The sequence below is a fragment of the Nilaparvata lugens genome, chromosome 2 (genome assembly GCF_014356525.2).
Source record: "Nilaparvata lugens isolate BPH chromosome 2, ASM1435652v1, whole genome shotgun sequence".
Taxonomy (NCBI): Eukaryota; Metazoa; Arthropoda; class Insecta; order Hemiptera; family Delphacidae; genus Nilaparvata; species Nilaparvata lugens.
This window is the reverse complement of record NC_052505.1, coordinates 36,651,558-36,674,703: the sequence shown is the minus strand read 5'-3', so window position 1 is coordinate 36,674,703 and position 23,146 is coordinate 36,651,558. Positions and strand designations below refer to the sequence as shown.

At 31.6% G+C, this 23,146-nt stretch overlaps 1 protein-coding gene across 1 annotated transcript in view; it reads left to right on the top strand.

Moving 5' to 3' along the window:
* LOC111055719 (cytochrome P450 4c3) overlaps positions 1–22,473 on the top strand; it is a 28,093-nt gene extending 5,620 nt beyond the window's left edge. The window contains exons 7-13 of the mRNA XM_039421108.1: positions 436–562; positions 1,872–1,956; positions 12,611–12,720; positions 18,488–18,556; positions 19,155–19,323; positions 20,326–20,505; positions 21,851–22,473. Coding sequence (XP_039277042.1) covers positions 436–562; positions 1,872–1,956; positions 12,611–12,720; positions 18,488–18,556; positions 19,155–19,323; positions 20,326–20,505; positions 21,851–22,008 — 898 coding nt within the window. The 3' untranslated portion in view covers positions 22,009–22,473. The remainder of the gene's footprint in view (positions 1–435; positions 563–1,871; positions 1,957–12,610; positions 12,721–18,487; positions 18,557–19,154; positions 19,324–20,325; positions 20,506–21,850) is intronic.
* The last annotated feature ends 673 nt before the right edge of the window (positions 22,474–23,146 follow it).

Sequence of the window (23,146 nt, the reverse complement as noted above, 5' to 3'; positions counted from 1 at the left end):
GCATTTTTATCTAGGATGTGATCATTTTTTAAATTATTTTTTGAGAAGGAAGGGAAAATGCAAGTTTGGCATTGCAGTAATTTATAGATAGATAGGCTTGGGCTTGGAGGCTGTATTTATACTCATTTATAAGTGATATTTTTCATTTTGAGACATAATCAAGAATAGAATACCATGACCAAATGAATAGACGTACGGTATAATTTACAAAATACAATATTATTTTTTACCAGATGCATGTTGTAAAAGTTTTATAAGCATATCCAACATCGACTATTACATAGAGCATTAGAAATAATTTGAATTGTGAATCTTGCATAATACATTCACTTATATACATTGTGAGTTATATATTTAGAAATGCTATTTTATTAACTGCTTGATTCTCTATTTTCATTCATTCTTTTAATTAACATATTATTTTTATCTTGATAGGATTGGCTCGATTGTTCAAAACAGACAAGCAAAGATATGGCTGCAACCAGATTTTATTTTCAAGATGTCATCTTACTATACAAGACATCAAGAATGTATCAAAATTCTACACGGATTATCGAATAAGGTAATTACAATTTGAAGTTTTAGCATGCAAGATGGGAGCAGCAGTGGATTTTAGATGCATAGTAGGCTGAGGATTCAAATTTATGATTTGAAATTCTGTACTGAGAAGTATAAAGGTGTTAAGTCAGTTTTCATGATTTTTGCTCAGGAGAGCAAAAACAAAGTTCAAAAAAATCTGTATGAAATTTATGAATCATTATTGAAAGTATAAGAACGCTGATCGTTGCTCTACATATTTCTTTACATGTTTACTGTGTCCAATAATGGTTTCTCAGATATTGACATTTTTATACAGCTGTAAACAAAAATGTGTACGACTTAAACCCTTTGTATCAAAGCATTTTTTGACTTAACCCTTTTTAATCTTGATTTGAGTTGGATTGTATCATTTATATCAATACCTTATTGCTGCGTCTTGAAGGGGATAGGTTGACTTGTATTATTGATATCAATACCTATTTCTTTTTTTGAAAGTTATAAGTTGACTTGTGTCATTTTTACCATTACTTATTAGTTTTAATTCTACCTTTTGAAGGTTATGAGTTGACTTGTATCATTTATATCAAACAAGAATTATTTTTTCTAAGATGTATCCATTTTATCATGAGAATAACTCTAAAACAATACCGCATAGACTTAAATACTTTATACCAAAAGAGAGCAAATTTTCTGAATAAGAACATTTAGAAAAGTCAAAATCGACGATTTGTGACTTGACCCCTTTTTACTTATCAGTACAGAATTAAAAAAATCATAATTAAAAGCTTAAAAATACAAAAGTTTCTAATTTGAATTATTCAAGAATTAATGACACTGACGAACGTCTGATGTACCGTATTATATACCGTAGGTATTAGGTAAATAAATATTTAGTTTTTTTTGCATTATCATCATTTATTAAAGTGGTTGTGTCTTTCAACAAATAACCAAACTTAATGAGAAATATAATTTTTATTTAATTACGTGAGCTATGAAGGTTATGTAATTCATAATTTTAATCAGTACTCCTAACGATATGGAGTTATTTTCTCATGTATCCTTGAAAGAATAGATTTTAGGAATCTAGAATTCTAAAAAATCAACAAGATTCATTAAATTATTTTATAAAATTCATACATCATAATACTGTTCATTCTTCAATAAATAATGTGAAATTCATCTTACTTAATTTTCTATGAATTATATTTGAATTGGAATTCATCTTATTAATTATAATTTTGCAATAATGAGTTATTTCACTTAAAAACTTCAATCATAATAATTTTCCTTTTCTCAACTATATCAATAATTCACAAATTATAATTTTTTAGATTATAGCAGAAAGGAAAGAAGAGGTACGCCAAGAGAAGGAAAATGGTCACAAGGATAATGCGAAGGATGAATTTTCTATTCTAGGTAATCAATCAATTAATTTTTAATAAAAAAATTATAATTATTATTACTGGTCTGAAACTTTTATTCTTGAAAAAAATTTTATCTGGTAGTTACATCAATTTGGAACAAAGCATTATAGTTAGTAGGTAGTTAAAAATTATAAATGAAAAGTCAGACTCACAATTGAATATGAACATATTAAATTGCTGTGAGCACAGATTCATCTACGAGAAGTTTAAGATTCTATTTTCTATTAACAAGTATTCAGTTTGGTCAAATAGCCTTTGTTAAACGGGATTTGAATTGATGATCTACTAGAATTTCATTTTGATAACCTACGGATGAACAATCAAGTATGTTCAATCAAGTTCATTAGTCAAACGTTTGAAGAGATAATAATGTTAACAAATTATAACAAAAATTCAAATCAATTGCTATCAACTACCATGAAGACTTGAACAGCTTGACAGCTAGATGGAAAACGTTTTAAAGAAATCACAAAAAATCAAAGACCTTAAAGAGATATTTGAAATTTATTTGGCAAAAAATTCATACATTACAAAAATTTTAATTAGACAAGTCTAACAAAAACACAATATCTTAATTTAAGAAATAACATAGAATAGAACTTGACTAATCATGAAAACCTAAGATAAAAGTAGAATTTTTTAGGCGCCACCAGCAAAAGAAAAAACATCTTGCCCGCTGGTGGGAGTATTTATATAAATAAATAAATAAAAACAAAAACTTGAAAAAAGTTGATCAACTAAAAAGAATAAACGAGTAAATACATAGATAGCTTAAAAACGAATGAAAAACAATATTAAATGAGAAAAAAGACAGATCAAATTGACACTACCACCATTCCGCTCCCAGTGAAAAAAAGAACCTCTCCTTAATCCAAGTATCAATAATTTTATCTCGGACTTTTAATTCAAAATCAAATGGTAAAATATTTATAAATCTAGTGCACATATACATGATCTGTCTTCTTAGAAGCTCAACTTTGAATCGTGAATAATATATTTCAAAGATGTGTCAGGTCTTAAGTTATAAAACAGTTTATCAGTTCTGATAAATGTATCTTTGTTTTTAACAATATGTTTAAGGAGTCTTTTGAAATAAAGTGCCTTATTGTCATTACATTAAATTCAACAAAGAGGGATTCACTTGAATATAACCTAGGTTTTTTTTTTAAATTGTCTTAATTATGTACTTTTGAATCAAAAATAAATTAAGAAGGTGAGTGTCATAGGCTCCACCCCATACAACTAAACCATATTGAATTAAAGACTGTACAAAAGCATAGTATATCATCCTAAGACTTTCCAAGTTAAAAATGTTGTCAATTTTGTAAAATTTATAGTTTGCATATTTTAGTTTATTGCGAAGGAAAGTTATGTGTGGACTCCACCTCAAATATTCGTCTATTATTAAACCCAGATATTTAATTTCATTAATTTTTCAATAGATGGGCAGTCACAGGTGAGAGTGTCTGTGCAGTTCAAATGCAGCTTCATTCTGAATTCTGCATTTGATTGACCACCTGCATTTGCAGCAAAATTTATGAATTTGGTTTTTGAGATATTAAGACTAAGGGTATTTGAGTCCAACCATTTTTTGACTAAAACTGTTCCTTGAGGCAATCCAATAGGGGGTAACCGCACAGCACTCTCACATGAATTTAAATTGTTTAGTGAAAGAGTTTGCGACCTATCACACAAATAGCTTTTTAACAAATCAAGAGCAATGCCTCTTATTCCTAGATTTCCTAATTTTTTAAATAAATTATCATGGGGAACCGTATCGAAAGCCTTTTTGTCCATTGTCTTTTTATTTCTGTTCATACTGTCAATTACTATACTCAAAAAACGACTTAGTGCACTTTCTGTACCTTTGTTTGTCGGAAAACCGAATTGATTTGTTTCAAGAATATTATATTTAATTATATAATCAAAAAAGCGTTTTTTTAACAATTTTTCAGTTATCCAAGCTAAATTACTAAGTAGACTTATAGGCTTATAATTGGAGGGATAATTCCTATCACCTTTTTTAAAAATTGGCTCAATTCTGGCAATTTTGAAATGGCTTGGGGAAAAAGCTTTAGTGAAAATAGTGTTTACAATATGTGCAATTGGTAAGGATATAAACTCAGCTATCTGTTTTAAAGTAACACTGCTAATTTCATCAATTCCAGGACTAGCATTAAAGTTTTTATTGTATCCTCCACTTCAAGAGGAGAAACTGGAATTAAGAACAACGAATTAGCAAAGTTATGTCTGGGTTTAGAATATTTTAGTTCAGAATGACTTTTTGTCAGCTGAGCTTTAGTGTTTACGAGTTTGTGTTTTTTGAATAGTTCCAAATTTTTTAAATAACTCAATATGATTCGTTAAAAGTGGTAATTGAGTGGAATATTTCTAATTAATTTATCAATTCAAGCCATTTAAATTCAAAATTTATAGTTTTAATGTTTATTTTGGACCAAAATTTTATAAAAATTGTACACGTGAGATTCTAGCCTTATCTTGGACTTTGTTATCTATAAATTTGGAAGAAAAATAGCACAAGTACTACCTTATTATTTTATCTTTCAATGTTATTACATTAGTGTTATTTGCATTGTAAATAAATAAATAAATAAATTGACTGAGCATGCATCTCCCTAACATGAGCAAAAAAGTTGTTTAAAGTCTCTGGATCAATATTAATTTCTTCATTCTCTACAGACTTTTCGTTTATGATTTCATTTACTTTTTTCCAAAGCTTTTTAGGATTACCTTTGCAATTGTTTATTTGATTCTTGTAATATATTTCCTTAGCCATTTTTATTGATTCATCTAGTATTATCTTATAATTCTTCAAGTCTTGCTTTAGTTTTAAATTGAGTGGTTCTTTTTTCAGCCGTTTATACATTTCATCTTTATTATTTATCGATTTTATGAGTCCAGGAACAATCCATTGATTCAATGGTCTACTGTTATGGGATCTAGATACTTCATAAGTAGCCAGTTGGATATGGTTGGAAATAATATTTAGAAAATTTTCTATCAAAACATCTGTACTGACTAAACTATTATGAACAATTTGGGACCAGGTTTCAGTGCTCAAACTTTCTTTCAATTCAGCGTAATCTATCTTTTTAATTTTCTTAGGCAATAAGACACTCCTGACAACATTCCATTTATATAGACTATGTGAAGCGAAATTGAATAATGGTCAGTTAGATTTGTCTTCAAGATATTGCTATTTATATATATATGACAAATCTATCCTTAGATCTTAAAAATATATGATCTATACAAGACGTTGATAATTCTGTGACTCTGGTATTACCTTTTATAAGGGATCTTTAACCATTTTTACTCAAAATATAAATGTATTCAGCAACAAATTTATCAAAGTGATTCAAGTTTAAATTCAAATCACCTGTTAGTCAAATATCAATATTGTCAGGAATGCCACTCAAGTATTTGTCTAAGCTCGTCAAAAATTCATCAATTTTACTATTCGGTGAACGATAGATTCCTATCAATCTCAGAAACTCAATTCAATTCAATTCAATTCAATCAATTCATTTATTTCACAAACAAACATAATACAGAATAGAAAAGAAAGATATAAAAAAATGTGAAATAAAAGTGGACACCCCTAGGCATAAGCCCGATTGGGGTGTACTACTCCTAATAAAACAACTAAAAATACTCAGAGGAGTAGGCCGCTCCGCTCTATAAATAAACTTGGCATAATAAATTATAACTTAAAAGAAAATACATTTTTTTCTGCTACGGTAGCCCATCACATGAAAACAAGGATGAAGTAATTACATTATGAAAAATAAAAGGCATACAGAGATAAAACCAAAAAATAGAAAATTTACAATGCAAAATGCATACTCTAAGAAAGGATATGTTAATTAGATTATTATTTAGGATTTAATAATAATAAATAATGGAATTTCTTCTATGAGAATATCATCTTACAATTTTCAGAAATGATTCACAGTCATTAACACTGAGCAGGTAGTTTTTCAAACATTTCAGAAATGAATGTGAAAGTTCCTGGCAATTTAGATATTGCGACACTAGATTGAACAATCTAGGACCATTAAAATAATATGAATGTTGGAATATCGTTAAATTCGAATGTGGAACCTGAACCATAAACCGTCTAAAGTTATATCTCACATCTCTAATGAGATTTTCATTCAAACTCCTAAGAAAAAAAAGCTTCAATACTTTATAAACATAAAGATTTCTTATTGAAGTATCTTGAGATGAACAAATATCGGCCATGAATGATCAGTTCTAGGTGTTCTGGTTATAATACGAATGAAGGACTTTTGGAGAATTATGATGGGATAAAGTGTTGAGACATAAGTCCCACCCCATAATACGAGCCCATAACTCATCCTGGAACTAATGAGAGCATGATAAGCATTTATCATCACACCAGTGGGGCACAGCTCTCTCAACATGTAAAAACTCCTAATCCCTCTACAGAACTCTTTTTTTAATTTAGCTACATGTTTCTTCCAAGATAGATTTGAGTCAATAACTAAACCAAGGTATTTAATAGTGCTCACAGTCTCAATTGTCAGGCAGTTGCAGTTATCTAAAGCAGCGCATGAGTAACGGTGATACGACAATGGTGTATTAAAGAATAGATCTCCTCTTAGGTTGAAAATCATATATTAGTTTTTTCACTCATTACCATGTAATTCTTACTAAACCAGTAGTTTAAGACTCTCAAGTCGGCACTCATTTTCACATATAATGCATCGCAATCAATTCCTGAATATGTAAGTGCTGTATCATCTGCAAAAGCAGTCAATTTCCCATCTAGTTTAGCATTACATAGGTCATTGATATACACAAGAAATAGAATAGGCCCTAATACAGAACCCTGGGGCACTCCATGTACAATGTCTTCAAAATTACTATAACATCCACCAATTCTTACACACTGCTTTCTGTCTGTGAGATAACTTTCAAACCATTTATAAGGTAAACCTCGTACTCCTGCTGCATACAACTTTTTCAATAATATTGAGTGGTCTACTGTATCAAATGCTTTAGTGATATCTACATACAGGGCTGAACATTTTTCACCTTCATTAATACTATTATAAATATCCTCAAGAAATGTAACCAAACCATCTTCGGTACTCAAGCCCTCTCTAAAACCAAATTGATTTTTACTAAAATAATCAAATCTTTTGAGAAAACTTATCAATCGTATTTTTATTATCTTTTCGAAAATCTTGGAAAAAACAGGCAACAGCGATATTGGGCGGTAACAATTCAATTCTTCTCTGTTACCATGCTTGAAGATTGGGATCACAATTGCAATCTTCAAACATTCAGGAAATTCACCAGTCTTCATGCTCCAATTGAAAAGTTCACTCAGAACTCCAGCAATATGAATGGCAATTTTTTTACAATATAACTATTAATGTTGTCAATTCCAGGGGATTTATTTCTTTTTAGATCAGCTATTATTTTTAAAACTTCTGCTTCGTCAGTCGGAAATAAGAATAATGAATGTGGCATATCTTTACAAGTGAAGCGGGAATCTATTTCTTCGTGATCTTCTGTAAAAATAACTGAATTTCGTAACTGTTGAGAAATGTTAATAAAAAATGAATTGAATTCTTTAGCAATACGTTCTTTGTCAGTGACAGTATGCGAATTTACTACTAAGCTAGTAACTTCTACCTTGGGTTCTCGTTCTCCTATCAATCTATTTACTATTCTCCATTGATTCCTCACATTTCCAGAACAATTATCAAATTCATTCATGTAGTACTCTTCCTTAGCTTTCCTCAAATCAGATTTCAACCTGTTTCTGAATGATTTGTAATACTCTTTAAGATTTACATCATATGGTCTTGAAATCATCAATTTGTACAATTTTTTTCTCCTATCAATACCTCTAAATAAATAATCTGAAATCCATGGAGTTAATTTATCAGGTAGTGCATTGGTACTATTTCTAGATTTACTATATTTACATTTTTCTATCAGATCTGATAACTGGCTGATGAATAAATCGAAAGCAGCTGAAACAGAACTCTTATCTAAAACGCTCTCCCATTGCAGCCTCTGTAATTCGGCTTCCAATTCATTGAAGTTTATCACCAAGTTACTTTTATTACTTGAATCTTTTATATTACAATTCCTTCCTATTTCCAGTTCTAGAATTATCATTGAATGATCAGTTATTCCAAGGTGTAATATATGTGCATTGTATTTAACTGTAAATTTCAATTGGCTAAATCGGATAAAACAGTGATCTAAACAACTTTGGGTATCACCTACTATTCTAGTTGGTTTATCAATAAGACAGTTTAATCCGTGACTAGCCATCTGGCTGAGATAAGAATCAGACAATCTGTCCTCAAGCAAAATATTACAATTGATATCTCCAGTGAAAATTAAATTCTTTCCTTTGAAAGGAGTTATCAAGCTACCGATATCTTCGATAAATTGTGCTAACGGAATACTGTGTAATCTGTAAACTGCTAAAATAATGAATTCAATGCTATCAACAGAGCAGGAAAGCTGCAAACAATCGGCTGTCTGTATATCTACACCTCTCACTACGCTACATCTATATCGGGACTTAGCATAAACAACAACGCCTCCTGCTCGATAATTATCATTACAGAAACCAAATGAATTATACCCATCGATGCAAAACAGATTTATCTCATCTGTAGATATCCAAACTTCAGTCAAGATGATAAAGTCCGGAGACACTTTCATATTATTCAGCTCACTCAAAAACAAATCAAAGTTCTGTCTAAGACTTCTAATATTCTGATTTAAAAATACTAAACACTGACTAGAATCGGATATGAGTATTAAATTTAATTCTTATTATTTTACTCTTAACCAATTCGACTAATATATTCCTTGAAACACACAATTCAAATACGCAATTCTGAAGTGACTATGAATATGAACAGAATTTATTATTAAAATTTACTTTGAACTCTGAATAACAATAAGTCTGAAAAATAACTCTGAATAATAACCAGGACCATAAAATGAGTAGGCCTATTACATTTTGACCATTGTCAGTTCTAAAGAAAACAATAATTGAAACCAGAAACTCAAATAAAAAATTGTTATAAAAGGAAATACATTTTATAAATTTACCGAAAAAAAATAATATAGGGAATTTATAAAACAAGTACATTAAGAATTTGAAAAGACTTACAGTTTTTCTAGATCTTCCATTTTCGTGACCGTGATCACAGATAACCCTGTTCTTTCCGAAGAAAAATTTTTCCACCTCTAACCCATAAATAGCTATAGTTCTTTTCATTCTTCACTTTCCGAGCCGCACTGAACAAGGTACGTCGGGCTGGTGATAGGCACTCATTCAGGTAGACCGGCTCCGCTGGCTTCGCCGTCAGACCGATGTCGTGCGTGTTGAAATTACGCTTCACCCGTCGTTTCTGCAGCAGCTCTTCTGCATCCAGCCTCCTTACCATCCTGACAATAATGCCAGGATGCCTTCCGGAACCCACCTTGGAACGCAGGCGATGACAGGCGTCTATCATAGAATCATTCACCGGGAAACCAAGCGATCGGCCAATATCTTTGACTATGGTGACAACATTTTCTCCTTTCTGCACTGGTACGCCGTGAATTTCGATTGTATTGCGTCGCGAATACTGCTCAGCCTCGTCGACCCTCAACTGGAGATCAGCAATCTGCTTACGAAGTCCATTATTTTCACCTCGAAGCTCATTAATTGTTTCGACTAACTTCGTGATTTCCTCCTTCTGGTCCTGTACGATTTTTTTAGTTTCAGCTAGCTCTTCGTGACAGGAGTTTAACGAAGTGCCGAGACTAGTTTCCACACGCTTGATATCTTCCTTGAGCTCGTTGACTAGTTTAAAAATGTCATCATATGTGACAGTGGATTTGGATTCGAGCACCATACTCTTGCGTCGCAGCTGGGAGCACGGCGTGCATCGCCACACGTCGCCCTGGTCCGACAAGTAGTTCACGTCGTCGGCGGATAGGTTGACGCACTTCCCATGAAAACTCTTATTGCAGTCACTACACAACACTTTCACTTTCACGTTCTTAAGTGACTTTAGACATACGTTGCAGATATCGGCCATTATATTTGTGTGACAACTAAACTTGTAATTCAACACAAAATACGTAAAGTCTATAGAATAATATTTCAAGCAGACCGTAACAAGAACACTTTTATCGAACTCCGTACTATCTAAGATAACGAGAGCGGCAGCAGCAAGCGTCCGTACGGCTCTGAGTCTCAATCATAACTGATTTCTTATTGAGACTGAGTCTCAATCAGAAACTTCCCACTTAATGTTTCGACATCGAGACAAATAGCATTACATTCATCAATATCACAGCTCAGTAGTTTTAATTTGTAGCTTTCCCTTATACAAAGACTATCACATTTATTCAGCTTTGAACTTTTGTTTATAGTTTTATAACCAGGTATGTTGAAGAGAAATGGAACACCATCAGCGATCCATGTTTCTGTGAGCACAATAATATCATACTTGGTTTTACTGTTCTCAAGGCAGCATAAAAATTCATTGAAATTTTTATTTATACTACGTATGTTCATTGTAAGGATATTATAAAACTTTGCATCTTTGAAATCGCAAGAGGGAATATAATTCAGATAGGCATCTATCTCATTAGTCAAAAGATTATCATTATTATAATGATAGGTATATGATAATGATAATGATAATTATTATGATAATGATTAGGAGTGATCCGTGGTCTAGTGGATAGAGTGCTTGCGTAGCAGCATAGAGATCCCGGGTTCAAACCCCACTGAGAGCCAAAAGTTTTTTAAACAGATCACTCCCGTGTTATCGGATGGGCACGTTAAATTGTCGGTCCCGGCTGAAGTATGACAGTCGTAAGGCCCATTGACGGCTTAAATTATATATTCAGGCGGTGGAACATTCCCGCAAGGAACTCCCCACCAACAAAAGCCATACGAATTTATTTATTATTGTTATCATACAATTCAAAGATAATATAATTCAGATAGAATATAATTCAGATAGGCATCTATCTCATTAGTCAAAAGATTATCATTATCATACAATTCAAAGAGATCCTCTACTTCCATAATTCAGTATTGAAGTAATATCAAAATAATGAGTACATAGTTACTTTGAAGTAGAAATATATGATGAAAGAAAAAAAACCAATCCATTTTGAAGAAAGGCAAAAATGAAAAATAATCTTTCATAATTCATAAGTTATTAATCAATATTAAAATAATGAGTACATAGTTACTTTGAAATAAAAATATGTGATGAAAGAAAAAAACAGTCCATTGCAAAGACAGGCAAAAATAGAGAAAATAATAATAATCTCATATTCGCATTTTGTAGAACTAACAGAAAAAAACAACAAGAAAATTATCATTCATACTCATTGATGTCGATAAAAAAATCGAAGAACAAGTCTATCATCTGATTTATCTATGTAGATCAATATAGAAGTAAAATGCTAAGTTCCATTCGATCCACACTTTTTGAAAAAAAATATATTCAATGAAAAATCTTGACTTTGGCCAGGCGAATGAACTCATCTTTGTCCCATCGTCGTATAGGTTTTATAATAATTCCAGGTGGATTGAGTCCTGACTTACCCAATTTAGATCTAACAGCATACACCATACCGGGCTTTAAATCAAATTGGATAGTTTTGGCGACTGCTAACACAACATTGAAAATATTTTCGTCTTTAGAGAAAGGTACACTCTGTATATCAACACAGTTAATTCTAGAAATTGTTGTAATCCATTAACTTCCGATTTCAAATTCACAACTAGCTGTTTTAGTTCTTTGTTTTCAGATTTTAGTGAGTCCACTTCATCCCTACACTTTTTAATTTCTACATTTTGAGATTGTACGATTTGCTTCAATTCATCTTTTTTTTCATGAGTAGAATCTATAGATTTGGTCATTTCCCTAGATTCTGAGCGAAATTCAGCCATTTCTTGAATCAAAATGTCTAATTTTTCCTCTAACTTAGAACCGGAGTTATCATCATCGTCCTTAGTTGAGCGAGTATTAGGTTTATTCCTGGAAGCCATAGTAGATAAGGAATTGATCGTAGCGAAAGCGAAAAGACAGGCAAAAACAACACAGCCCGGCACCGTTCTTCCAATGATACAAATAAATTTTCACTTCAATTTCAATTTGGTAGAGAACCACTGAATAAAATTTCAAATAACTTCACACAGACATTCGTAGCACATTAGACAATCACCTTGTCAAAATACGCCTCAAAAAACACAGTAGAACCCACCAAATAAGCAACAGAAAGACGGAGCCGAAACACTTGACGTCTAGCCAGTCATAGCTTATCTCTTACGATGATGATATATACCCACAATGTCTATGCCTTCCCAATGATAGCTCTTACTTGAAATTGAAGGCCACTATTGAAGTATTTTAGCACAAGATATTATATCTCTATAATTGTACTATTATAGATTACAAAGGCATTGGTATGTAATAATCTTATAGGTTGCCCCCTCAATAGCCGATTTCAATTCCAAGTACGACACTAGCGCTGCATATGAGTCTATGCATCTTTAAGGTATTTGCAAGAAATCATAGATTGTAGATTATTTTTATTTCATGTGACAGGTAGCAAGAAGAGGTTGGCATTCCTTGATCTGTTAATTGAGGCCTCCAAGGAAGGAACGGTGTTGTCGGATGAAGACATTCGTGAAGAAGTGGATACTTTCATGTTTGAGGTAAATTTATCACACAAGTACTCTTGATGGGAAAATCTATGTTTCAAATATTTTTGTCGACTCATTTGTTTGCTTTCACTGGAAAAAATAGGACCTAATTCATGATAAAACAAATTAAAAATATACAATTAATAGGGTACAGTACCTACCGTATAAAATTCATTGTAAAATAGTTTTTTATAATACAATTATAATTACATCAATTAGTATAAAGCAATAATTGGTGTGGGTTCTGAAGCGTATAAATATTTTATAAGATGGAAACAATAATGATAAAACATACGGTAATAGATATCACATCTGTAATGCAATATTTCAAAAGAATGTGATAATTATTATAAATATAATAATTATTATTCTCTTGGGAAAGGAGTACAATACCTAAAAATTGATTAAGTTACTGAACTCACCTATCCTTTAAGGAATTCCAAATGGTCGTTCCTGGACAATTTGGATAGCGTTCGAAGATGGACTATCCTATAAACAAATAACGAAATAACGTTACAGCATCTCAGTTTCACCCATACCACATTATATAATGATAACGTTACAGACTTTACATGAACGTTAGGGAGATTTACTTGATACACATTCTTAACATTAAGCAAGTATCAAATGAAAAATCCTTTTAAAATTCAAGGATTTACAAGTTTGATTAAGATGGAATGAATATTGTTGTAAGGCTACATTTGCAATACCTAGGAAATGTATATTAGAGATGTTGATTTTCATGTGATTGCAATTTCAAAATTATAATAATATTTAATATCAAACTTAAATTTTAAAGTTAAGAAGTTAGTGGAAAAGTATGGATATTCAATTCAATTCAAATATTTTTATTCAAATAATATACATATAGTACATTGAATAGTGTCACATACAATAAAATAATAAACAACTTATACTTTATCACAGAATATCATGAAATAATACAATAAACAAGCAAGAAATTATGTTGTATAGAATTCCTCAACACTGTAAAGGGCTTTTTTTGTTGGGAAATATTTTAGTCTATTTTTAAATTTAACATAGTTTTCCTCTTCTTGAATTTCGGGAGGCAAACAATTGTAAAATTTTGCCCCAATGTAGGAAGGCTTCTTTTTATAAAACTCCAGTTTATGTCTGTCTAAGAACAACTTATCCCTGTTTCTTGTTAGCTATTCATGACAGTGTCCTAGTTTTGGAGCTTTGTCAAGGTCTTTCTTAACACCTACAATTGTCTCAAATACGTAAATGATATACTCTGTCATTATCCTTAAAGTGGGAAAATGTTCTTTTACTGACTGATTCTAATTCAATTTTAAAATTACTCTGATAGCTGTTTTTTTGAATTTTAAAATTGAGTCCATGTTTTTGTTTGTGGTTCCTCCATATAGACAAATTCCAAAAGAAATAATTGAATGGATGTAGGCAAAATAAATAGTTTTGAGAGTTTCTTGATTACAAAAAAAGACATCCTTCTAAGAGCGTACACACCACTCGATATTCCTGATAACACCTTTGCTACATGATCTCTCCATTTTAAGTGCTGATCGATGGCTAAGCCTAAAAACTTGATATTTCTATATTGTTAATTCCAATCACGGGATTAAACATTTTCCTTTGCTGAGCTGTAAAAGTTACAAAGTTGGTTTTTTTTGGGTTTATTAGTAGATTATTTTCTTTCAAATATTTTGTCAAAACTGAAAGGTTTATTTTGGATTGTTCCTCGATTTCTTGTTGGGATTGGGCTGATTTTTCAAAATTGCATCATCTGCACATAAAACTAGTTCAGTGTTACCCAGCTGTGGCAAACCTTTAAGGTAGCAAATTAATAAGATAGGACCCAAGATTGAACCCTGTGGTACTCCAAATTTACTTGTTCTCATTTGGGAACTGTATGTATTCATATATCTTTTTTCATTCAAATGGTTTATTTGTACGTAGAAACGTCTATTTAGAATGAAGGATTTAAACCATTTGAGAGCTACTACACATGGCACACCCAACCCTTCCAATCGCATTAGCAGGATCTCATGTGAGATACTGTCGAAAGCCTGGGAGAGGTCCAGGAAAATTCCAACAGCCTTTTCTGATTTATCAATGCAGTTGATCACGGATTCAATGAATTGTGTGACTGCCGTCCTCACTGATTTTCCTTTTCGAAACCCATGTTGGAAACAATCGAGTAAATCATTCTTTTCTAGATATTCTAATAATTGTTCTGACATGGCACGCTCATAAATTTTAGATAAGGCAGGTAGTAGAGAAATAGGTCTATAATTATAGCTATGTCATATTTACAGTTTTTCTTGTGTACAGGAATTATTTTAGAAATTTTTAATTGTTCAGGAAATATTCCAGTAATTAATGAAGAATTGATCAAATGCAGGAGTGGAACCAGAAGAGAACTTTTAGCCTTTTTTTAATGGCAATTGGGAAGTCATCATAACCAGAGCTGTATTTATTTTTTAAACTGGAGATATTTTTTTCTAGTTCAACATGGTCTATAGTTCTACACTTGAATCTGCAATTAGTAAACTTATCAGCCTGCTTAGTATGTGACGATTGCCCTACACCTATATTGTTATCCTGTCTAGTAAATTGATCCAGAAGCAGTTCACTTATTTTTTGTGGATCTGAACAGAATTGTCCATTATTTTTCAAAGTAATGTTATCAAAAGGTTTGTTTCCATTTAATTCCTTCTTCTTGATCAATTATTTTCCAGGTTTCTTTAATCACGTTATTGGATTTTTAAATTTTTTTGTCATAAAACATTTTTTTCCTTTGAATTAATTTAGCCTTGAATTCCCTACTTTTTTGTTGAGGTCTATTTGAATTCTCTTGTCTTTAGTTAACCTACGGTAGCTTTATTAGACTGATAGAGGAGCTCTTTTTGGTCCATCCTTAACTTAGCCGTCACCAAAGACTTTTGGTTGGTATTTTCTTTAACTGAAGTTTTAGGAAAATACATATTAAAATAATTTAGAAAAATATTATTGAAAGTCTTAAATTTACATGTTACGTCCGAGTTGAACACATCAATCCAGGATTCATTACTTAAGGCTAAGTTGAATTTCTCAAAGTTCTCGCTAGAAAAACTTCTAGAATAGTTGAAAATATAGCTGTCATCTTTTCCATTCCTATTTTCAAAGTTTTCTACATCTACTTTGACTAATTGTGCGTCATGATCTAATAATTGAGTGTTTATACCTGTCACTCTTGTAGTTGATTTGTCAATATTTGTAAAAACATGATCTATTACAGATACGGTGGTCTCTGTTATTCGGGTAGGAAAATTTACCATATAGTAAAAGCCATATGTGGAGAGTGTATTTCTCAGCTCCCTACTGGTTCTGGTATGCTTCGTCACATCAATGTTAAAATCCCCCACAATCATTACATTACTATACCTTGTGACACACAATATCTTCAAGAGATTAAGCCTGTTCAAAAAAACACTCTCATTAGCAGTGATAGGAGACCTATGGGCTAAAATCCTAATATCAGTATCTTTTTTCGCTTTTTCACGTATTCTATACTATAGATACTTCGAACACTTTGTCCTCTATGAGCTCTGATACTTTTTTAGTTGCACCTGTTTAACATTGAGCAAGTTCTTTTTACAAAATATCATTACTCCACCACCTTGGAAGTTATTCCTTTTGTAGAAAGTCTTAAGGTCATAGTTTAAAATGTTTATATGAATCAATTCATGAGAATACACCTTGTGTTCCGTAAGGACAACAATGTATGGTTCAATATCTTCTAAGGTGATTTCCAGAGAGTCTATTGCCGAAGGAAGATGTCTGATATTTTCTTATTTCTTTTCGTATTACTAACTTGAAACAAATGTCTGAAACATTTTTAGTTGTGTTCTATTCATACGGTTTGGTTTAGGACAGATATCAGCTCTAAAAAACAATTATTGTCTTTAAGTGGGGAATTTATAGGTAGTCGAGGACATTAATTTTGCGAAAAGGGAGACAAATATGTGGGACGTTGGATACTCTCATCTATGATTTAATCATACTATTACTTTCTTGCGAATTAAATGAACCTTCTTCCATCAACTGCATTGAGCTTTCATCAACTAAACTCACTGGAAATGTTCTGACTGGTTCTGGGCTGCATGACATGGGAGAATTTGACTTAGGGGGCATAACAGGCAGATATTCAATGTGTTGAATCACAGGAGACTGTGGCACTGATTTTCAACACTACTTGCTTCCATGAGGGAATTTGTTTGCCACCGGTAGCAGAAGAGTAATCATTTACAGCCGCCTGCTTAATCTTCATTGTCAATTGTTTTGTGACAAGTCTTTTCCCGTGTCTATTCAGATGTAGGCCTTGTTTCGTGCAATGGGTTTTCTGAAGAAAGTCGTTGATTTCCACGTGGTGGAGTCTCGCTACGCCGACATAGCTATGCACCATTCGAGACATGTAAGAGTTATAGTACTGTATGTCATCATTATGAGTAGGGCCATAAAATCAGGACGGCACAATGATGTTCGTATCAAGAGAGTCCATTGCTTGGCGAAGGGTTAATTGATACGGTTCATTCAAGTGAAAATCATGTGTGCCCCCTAAAATTATGATTATATCGTTCACAGAAAAATCACGAAAACACTGTAATCCATGCTGAATAACATGCTTCAGCTTGGCACCAGACTTATTGTATACAAATATCTCAAATTCATCATCCAAAAGCTGCAAATAATTACTTAATTGCTTGCCCTGACTATCAGACAAAACAGTCAATCTCCTTTTCCTTCTAGTGTGACGACTGTCTGCACTGACTTTTAAAGAGGTGTGCTTAAGTTCATTTAGAGGTGTTGCAGATTTATAAACTTGTGTCTTCACTATAAATTTTTTTGATGTGGATGTTAACGATACATTTGAGGAAAGTGTAGCAAATAGATTATTCACGCTAACAGGACTAGTCTCACAAGGCCTTGCTCTTCTGTAACACTTGGCGTTATGAAATCCTCATGAGTATAAGACAATCTATTGTTTTTCAACAATCTCAATTCAGCTTATAATGTCGAGATTTTTTCTGAAGCAATCTGCGCATCGTGCGCTAATAAATTTATTATCGCATCTTTGGAACAAATTTCTGCTTTCAATTCGACAATAACAGTCATCATTGAACTAAGCTTTGAATTGAGTAGGTTACTCTGATCTCATCATCTGCTCTTCATTAGATAAAGACGAGACGTCTAAACATAATGTTCTCTTCAGCTTTTCATCCGTCAATCTCTTTTTCAAATGTGAATTCCCGGTTGCAACTCAGTAAGATTCATTTGGAGATAGCTATTTACTAATTTATATGCAACACAATATCTAGTATTCTAGCACGGAAAAAACATTCCTATCATCTTTCAACTTTGACAGCTATGATCTATACATAATAAATATAAATAAAAATAAAAATCTCAGTACCCTTTTTGAAATATTTTATCACACATGTTTCGGACATTGATGCCATTTTCAAGTGATCACTAGTGATCATTTTCAAATATCACTTGATAAAATATTTCAAAAAGGGTACTGAGATTTTTATTTTTATTTATATTTATATTACAAGTAGCCGTATACAGAAAAGAGATCTATGCATAATGTATGAAGTAGAAATACAACCAATGAATACAAGAAATCATTGCAACGCTATGTGATGTCTTATGACACAGACTGGATCAATAACAAATGATCTAAGTTCCAGTCATTTCAATTCTTATTCCGTTTATAATTATTATTATATTTTACTTTGTTTCAATAATTTTACAGGGTCATGATACAACATCAGCAGGTCTTTGTTGGCTGTTACTACTTCTGGGAAGCAATCAAGAAGTTCAGGTGAGTCAATTGGAGGAATAGATTTTTTGGTATCAAAACAATTAACTTCAAATAATATTAGTAGTATTAAATCTAAGAATAAACTGAACATTTTATCTTTTGTAGCTAAGAATATGAAACATCCAGGAAAAATGAATATAATTTTTCCAATTTTCTAGCTTTATTCTTGGGTTAAAACGTTGAAACGAGTAATGTACCGTAACCTACTAATTTGGATTGAAATTAGGTTGAGTAAAACCATGCATAATAGTTGAAACTGAAACTTATTGCAAATCAATGATAAGACATTTACCTACTACAGTATTGATTAAATAAATAATCTTATTACTAGCTTGAAACAATTTACTGTGTACAACTGTCTTGTTCACTATCGAGAAAACCTGATAGTGAGTTATCAATGATTGGATGAATATTAGTAAGAATAAATTTATTATTCTTAAACATTTTAAGGGAAGAATATTGATACGGCAGCATGATACTGAAATCCATACCTCATAATCTTATGAGATTTCAACTGAATGAATAATTATAATAATTAGAAAGTTATTCAGTGTTAAAGATGTTAATATTTTAATGATAAATTTCCTCACTTTTTCAGGATCGCGTCGTTGCCGAGCTTGATTCAATCTTTGAAGGATCTGATAGACCTTTCACGATGAAAGATTTGAATGATATGAAGTATCTCGAATGCTGTATAAAAGAAGCACTTAGACTTTATCCTAGTGTTCCAATGCTGGCCAGAAAATTGGAAGAGGATGTCACGCTTGGTAAGACCTTAACTGAAACTAGTAATAATAACGAGGACAAAATTGATAAAAACATGAAATGACCAAATTACAAAGAAATATAAATTGAATACCAGTTTGTAAAATAGCATTAAATACATTAAAATAAGATGTAAATTACATTTTTCAAGATTTATTAGACTCTTAAGTTTCTATTGAGCACGAAGAGTTGTTCAGAACTATACAGGATAAATTCAAAGTTTAATTTATTATCTAATTACGGGACATTGCATGAAATTTGATCTGAATAAGAGTATTGGATAATAATTTGATTGCATGGTATGAGATGTTGTGGTATTTCTCCATAATTGAAAGAATAAGACTTTGATATTGAATAAGACTTTAAGTGGTATTGACAATATCAAAGTCTTATTCTTTCAATTTTGTATTGGATAACTTTGTACTGATGTATTTTGATATTAGAAATTGACTTTATTTGAATTAACAGATCAAAATACCAAACGTCAACTGAAATAATACAATTATCTCTTAAAATTCATCCACAATGCGTTCAAGTTGTTTATCTTCTCAGTTCCATTAAAAGTACAGTTTATGTAAAAATTGTAAAACCTATATCTTAAATACATTTGTTATTGTTCTATGATTATGCATTCGTTTCCACTAATACGACTTTCTCCTCTCTATCTTGGAGGAGATCGAAAAAAATTGGAGTAGAAATTACAGGATCAACAAAAAAACTCCTTGTTAAGTACAAGTTTCAACAGTTATAATAACATTGAAAATGTGTTCATTCCATTTCAAGTAGTAGAACATTTGAATGTTCATTTTCCAGGACTCATATGTAAGTTGGACGTTGGAATAAAATTTATTAAACAAAAACAAAAAATATTCAATATTAAAATGACGAAACTTCTTCGCAAGTTTTTACTGAACCTTTCTTGATCATTAAACTTCAGATTCAGTTTCAAAATAAAGATTGATATGCTTGTAATATGAATCCCATTTCGCACTATTCTTTTCCAGGAGACTTTTTGGTGCCTTCAGGAACAACAGCAATGATAATTATCTACGCACTACACAGGGATCCAAATGTTTTTAAAAATCCTGAAGTCTACAATCCTGATAATTTTCTACCTGAAAATATCCAGGGTCGACATCCTTATTCTTATATTCCATTTAGTGCTGGACCACGGAACTGTATAGGTGAGCAAACTTATAAATATATCAGAGCAAACCTGCCTATACATATATTATGCTAAAACAACATAATTAATTTGTGCTTATTACGCTGTTAAGTATTGGGTTGACTGGCTAAAAAGATAAAGTCTTCATACAAATAGCTTTTCAGCCTTCGACTAAAAAGATAAATACTGTAAAATTTCAAGAATAATTTCCATACAAAAATTATATTGAATGTGATACACATAATCTCATACAACTTCCAAGCTCAATAGGTAGTTTAATTTATAATTTATCTTTTTTTCTTCTATAATTTTTCATCTCAATTGACTAAAATATTCACTTACATTTCATGTTCAAAATGTGATTATCTCTAATATGTTACCAAAAACTGAATATTGATAATATCTATGAAAATCAAAAGCATTCATTCAATTTTCACACAATTGAATACCTAGGCTAAATTACTTACTTTGATTTGGGTTTGAGGTGGCTATTGATGACGAAATCATTGGAGCAGCCTTGAGGTTCTGAAATAGATTATACTTCATGAGAAATCAAGTTGGATAAGAATATTATACAACTGAAATAAATTAAATTGAAAATTCATTAGATAAAAGTTATAAACGATTTATTAAAAGTTTTGTAACAAAGTTTTTATTAGAAAGTTATTAAATAATTAACTGAATCAAATTAAATCAAATTCTGAAATGAATTATACTTCATTAAAAATATAGTTGTATAAGAATATTATTCTTTGAATAACAATAACACAGTCTATAAGTTCTATTGTTATTGCACGAGTAAGAACGAAAAAATATAGGCTACGTTGTATTCATTCATTTTTTTTGCATCTAATACATTTTTCCAAGTTTACGGTATTATAAATCATACATTGAATCACATTTTGATGATGAGAATAGGCATTTCAAGTTTTCCAACTTATAACACCAGTGTATTTTCTTGAATATACTGATTTATTGAATTAAAACATCATTTAAATGCAGTGTATTTCCATAGAAACGGTAGCCCCCCCCCAGACCACATTTAGTGAAAGATATCATTCACTCACAATTTTGTCGCAATAAAATAATTTTTAAACCTGAATTTGTCACTGAAATGAAGTGGAAGATTTCTAAGTGATGTTTAAAACTTGAAAATATGATGTGGCATCGTTTAAAATTGTTCCTTATACATTCTATTTACTGTTTCTTGTACTTCTTCAGCAATATTTTATAAAAATCAAGTAGCCATTTCAATTATTGAAAATCCGAATTATAATGTTATGACTACTACTCTATATATTCCAAGTCCTATTCATCAACCATTTCATAATAATGTTCTAACTCATGACTCATGAATATTCCAGGTCAGAAGTTCGCCCTACTAGAAGAGAAATCAATCGCTTCAAGTATCCTCCGGAAATATCGTGTAGAGGCGATAGACAGGAGAGAGGATCTCACACTCTTGGGAGAACTGATTCTGAGGCCAAAGGACGGGATCCGAGTAAAACTGCAAAGGAGATAATGCTCTCTAAAGAAATTAATCTAGAACGATCTCTTGTAATCTATGTGAATAGTTTTGTAAATAATAATTGTTTAGTTGATACAAATGTAATCATATCATCTTTTTTGTTTGTTTAAGTTTATTGATATAGAAAGAAATCGTATTATCAATAGGCATACTAAATGTTAATTTACCGAGTTACATGATCTACTGACATAGAAGATTCATTAAGTATTGTTATTACTGTTCAATATTTCTACGTTTCCAAGTGAATCATGATTTTGAAGACTGGTAATTGTTCTGGTGTTAATCGAACTCACTGGTAAATGAATCTCCAATGTCCCTGAGCCTGTGCGAGATGAGTTGATTTGAGATGTGCTCGCCACTTTTAGGGGTTCTTTGCAACGCATCCTCAAACCTATCACCGTTGTCACTTCATCCTCGACTTCAACTAGAACAAAATTAAACGTATTGTTTTCTTCATAAGAGATTTCAATTTTTTTCTTGAACCAAATTTATCCATTTCACACATGCATTAGAAATCAAAGATTTTTTAAGTATATGTTTGAAGAAATGGGGATGTTTCACAGAGACAAGTTCTCACAGAGACAAGTAGTGGTTTTGAACGATATTAGTGTCACAGAGACAAGTTTCACAGGAGCAAGTATTTCTATAAATGGCAGTCTCACAGGAACAAGTTCCCACAGAGACAAGCAGTTTCATAGAGACAAGGTCTCCGTCCAAAGTAGTAGCGCTATAAATGGCAGTCTCACAGAAGCAAGTTCCCACTGGAACAAGGTGTTTCACAGAAGCAAGGTTTGTGTCATAGAGACAAGGTAGCGAATGTAGGAAGAAGTTAGTCGTGTTGCCTACATCTGAACTTGAAGGCACTCCATTATTTGTTCTAATAAATTGAATGTCTGCTGTTTTTTAATCATGCAGGTATATGATTATGATTGAAGGTTTATCATATAAGATAGGGATGGGTTGGTAACCTATTAGAATTAGATAGAAGATAACTTAAATAAATAAATAAATTGAGTTCTATGCAAATGTAATATATTTCTACCAAACTCCAAGATAACTATTCCAATATATCTAATACGTATACATATAACCTTCAACCCGAAAGAGTAATCAATATGAATATGAAATGGAA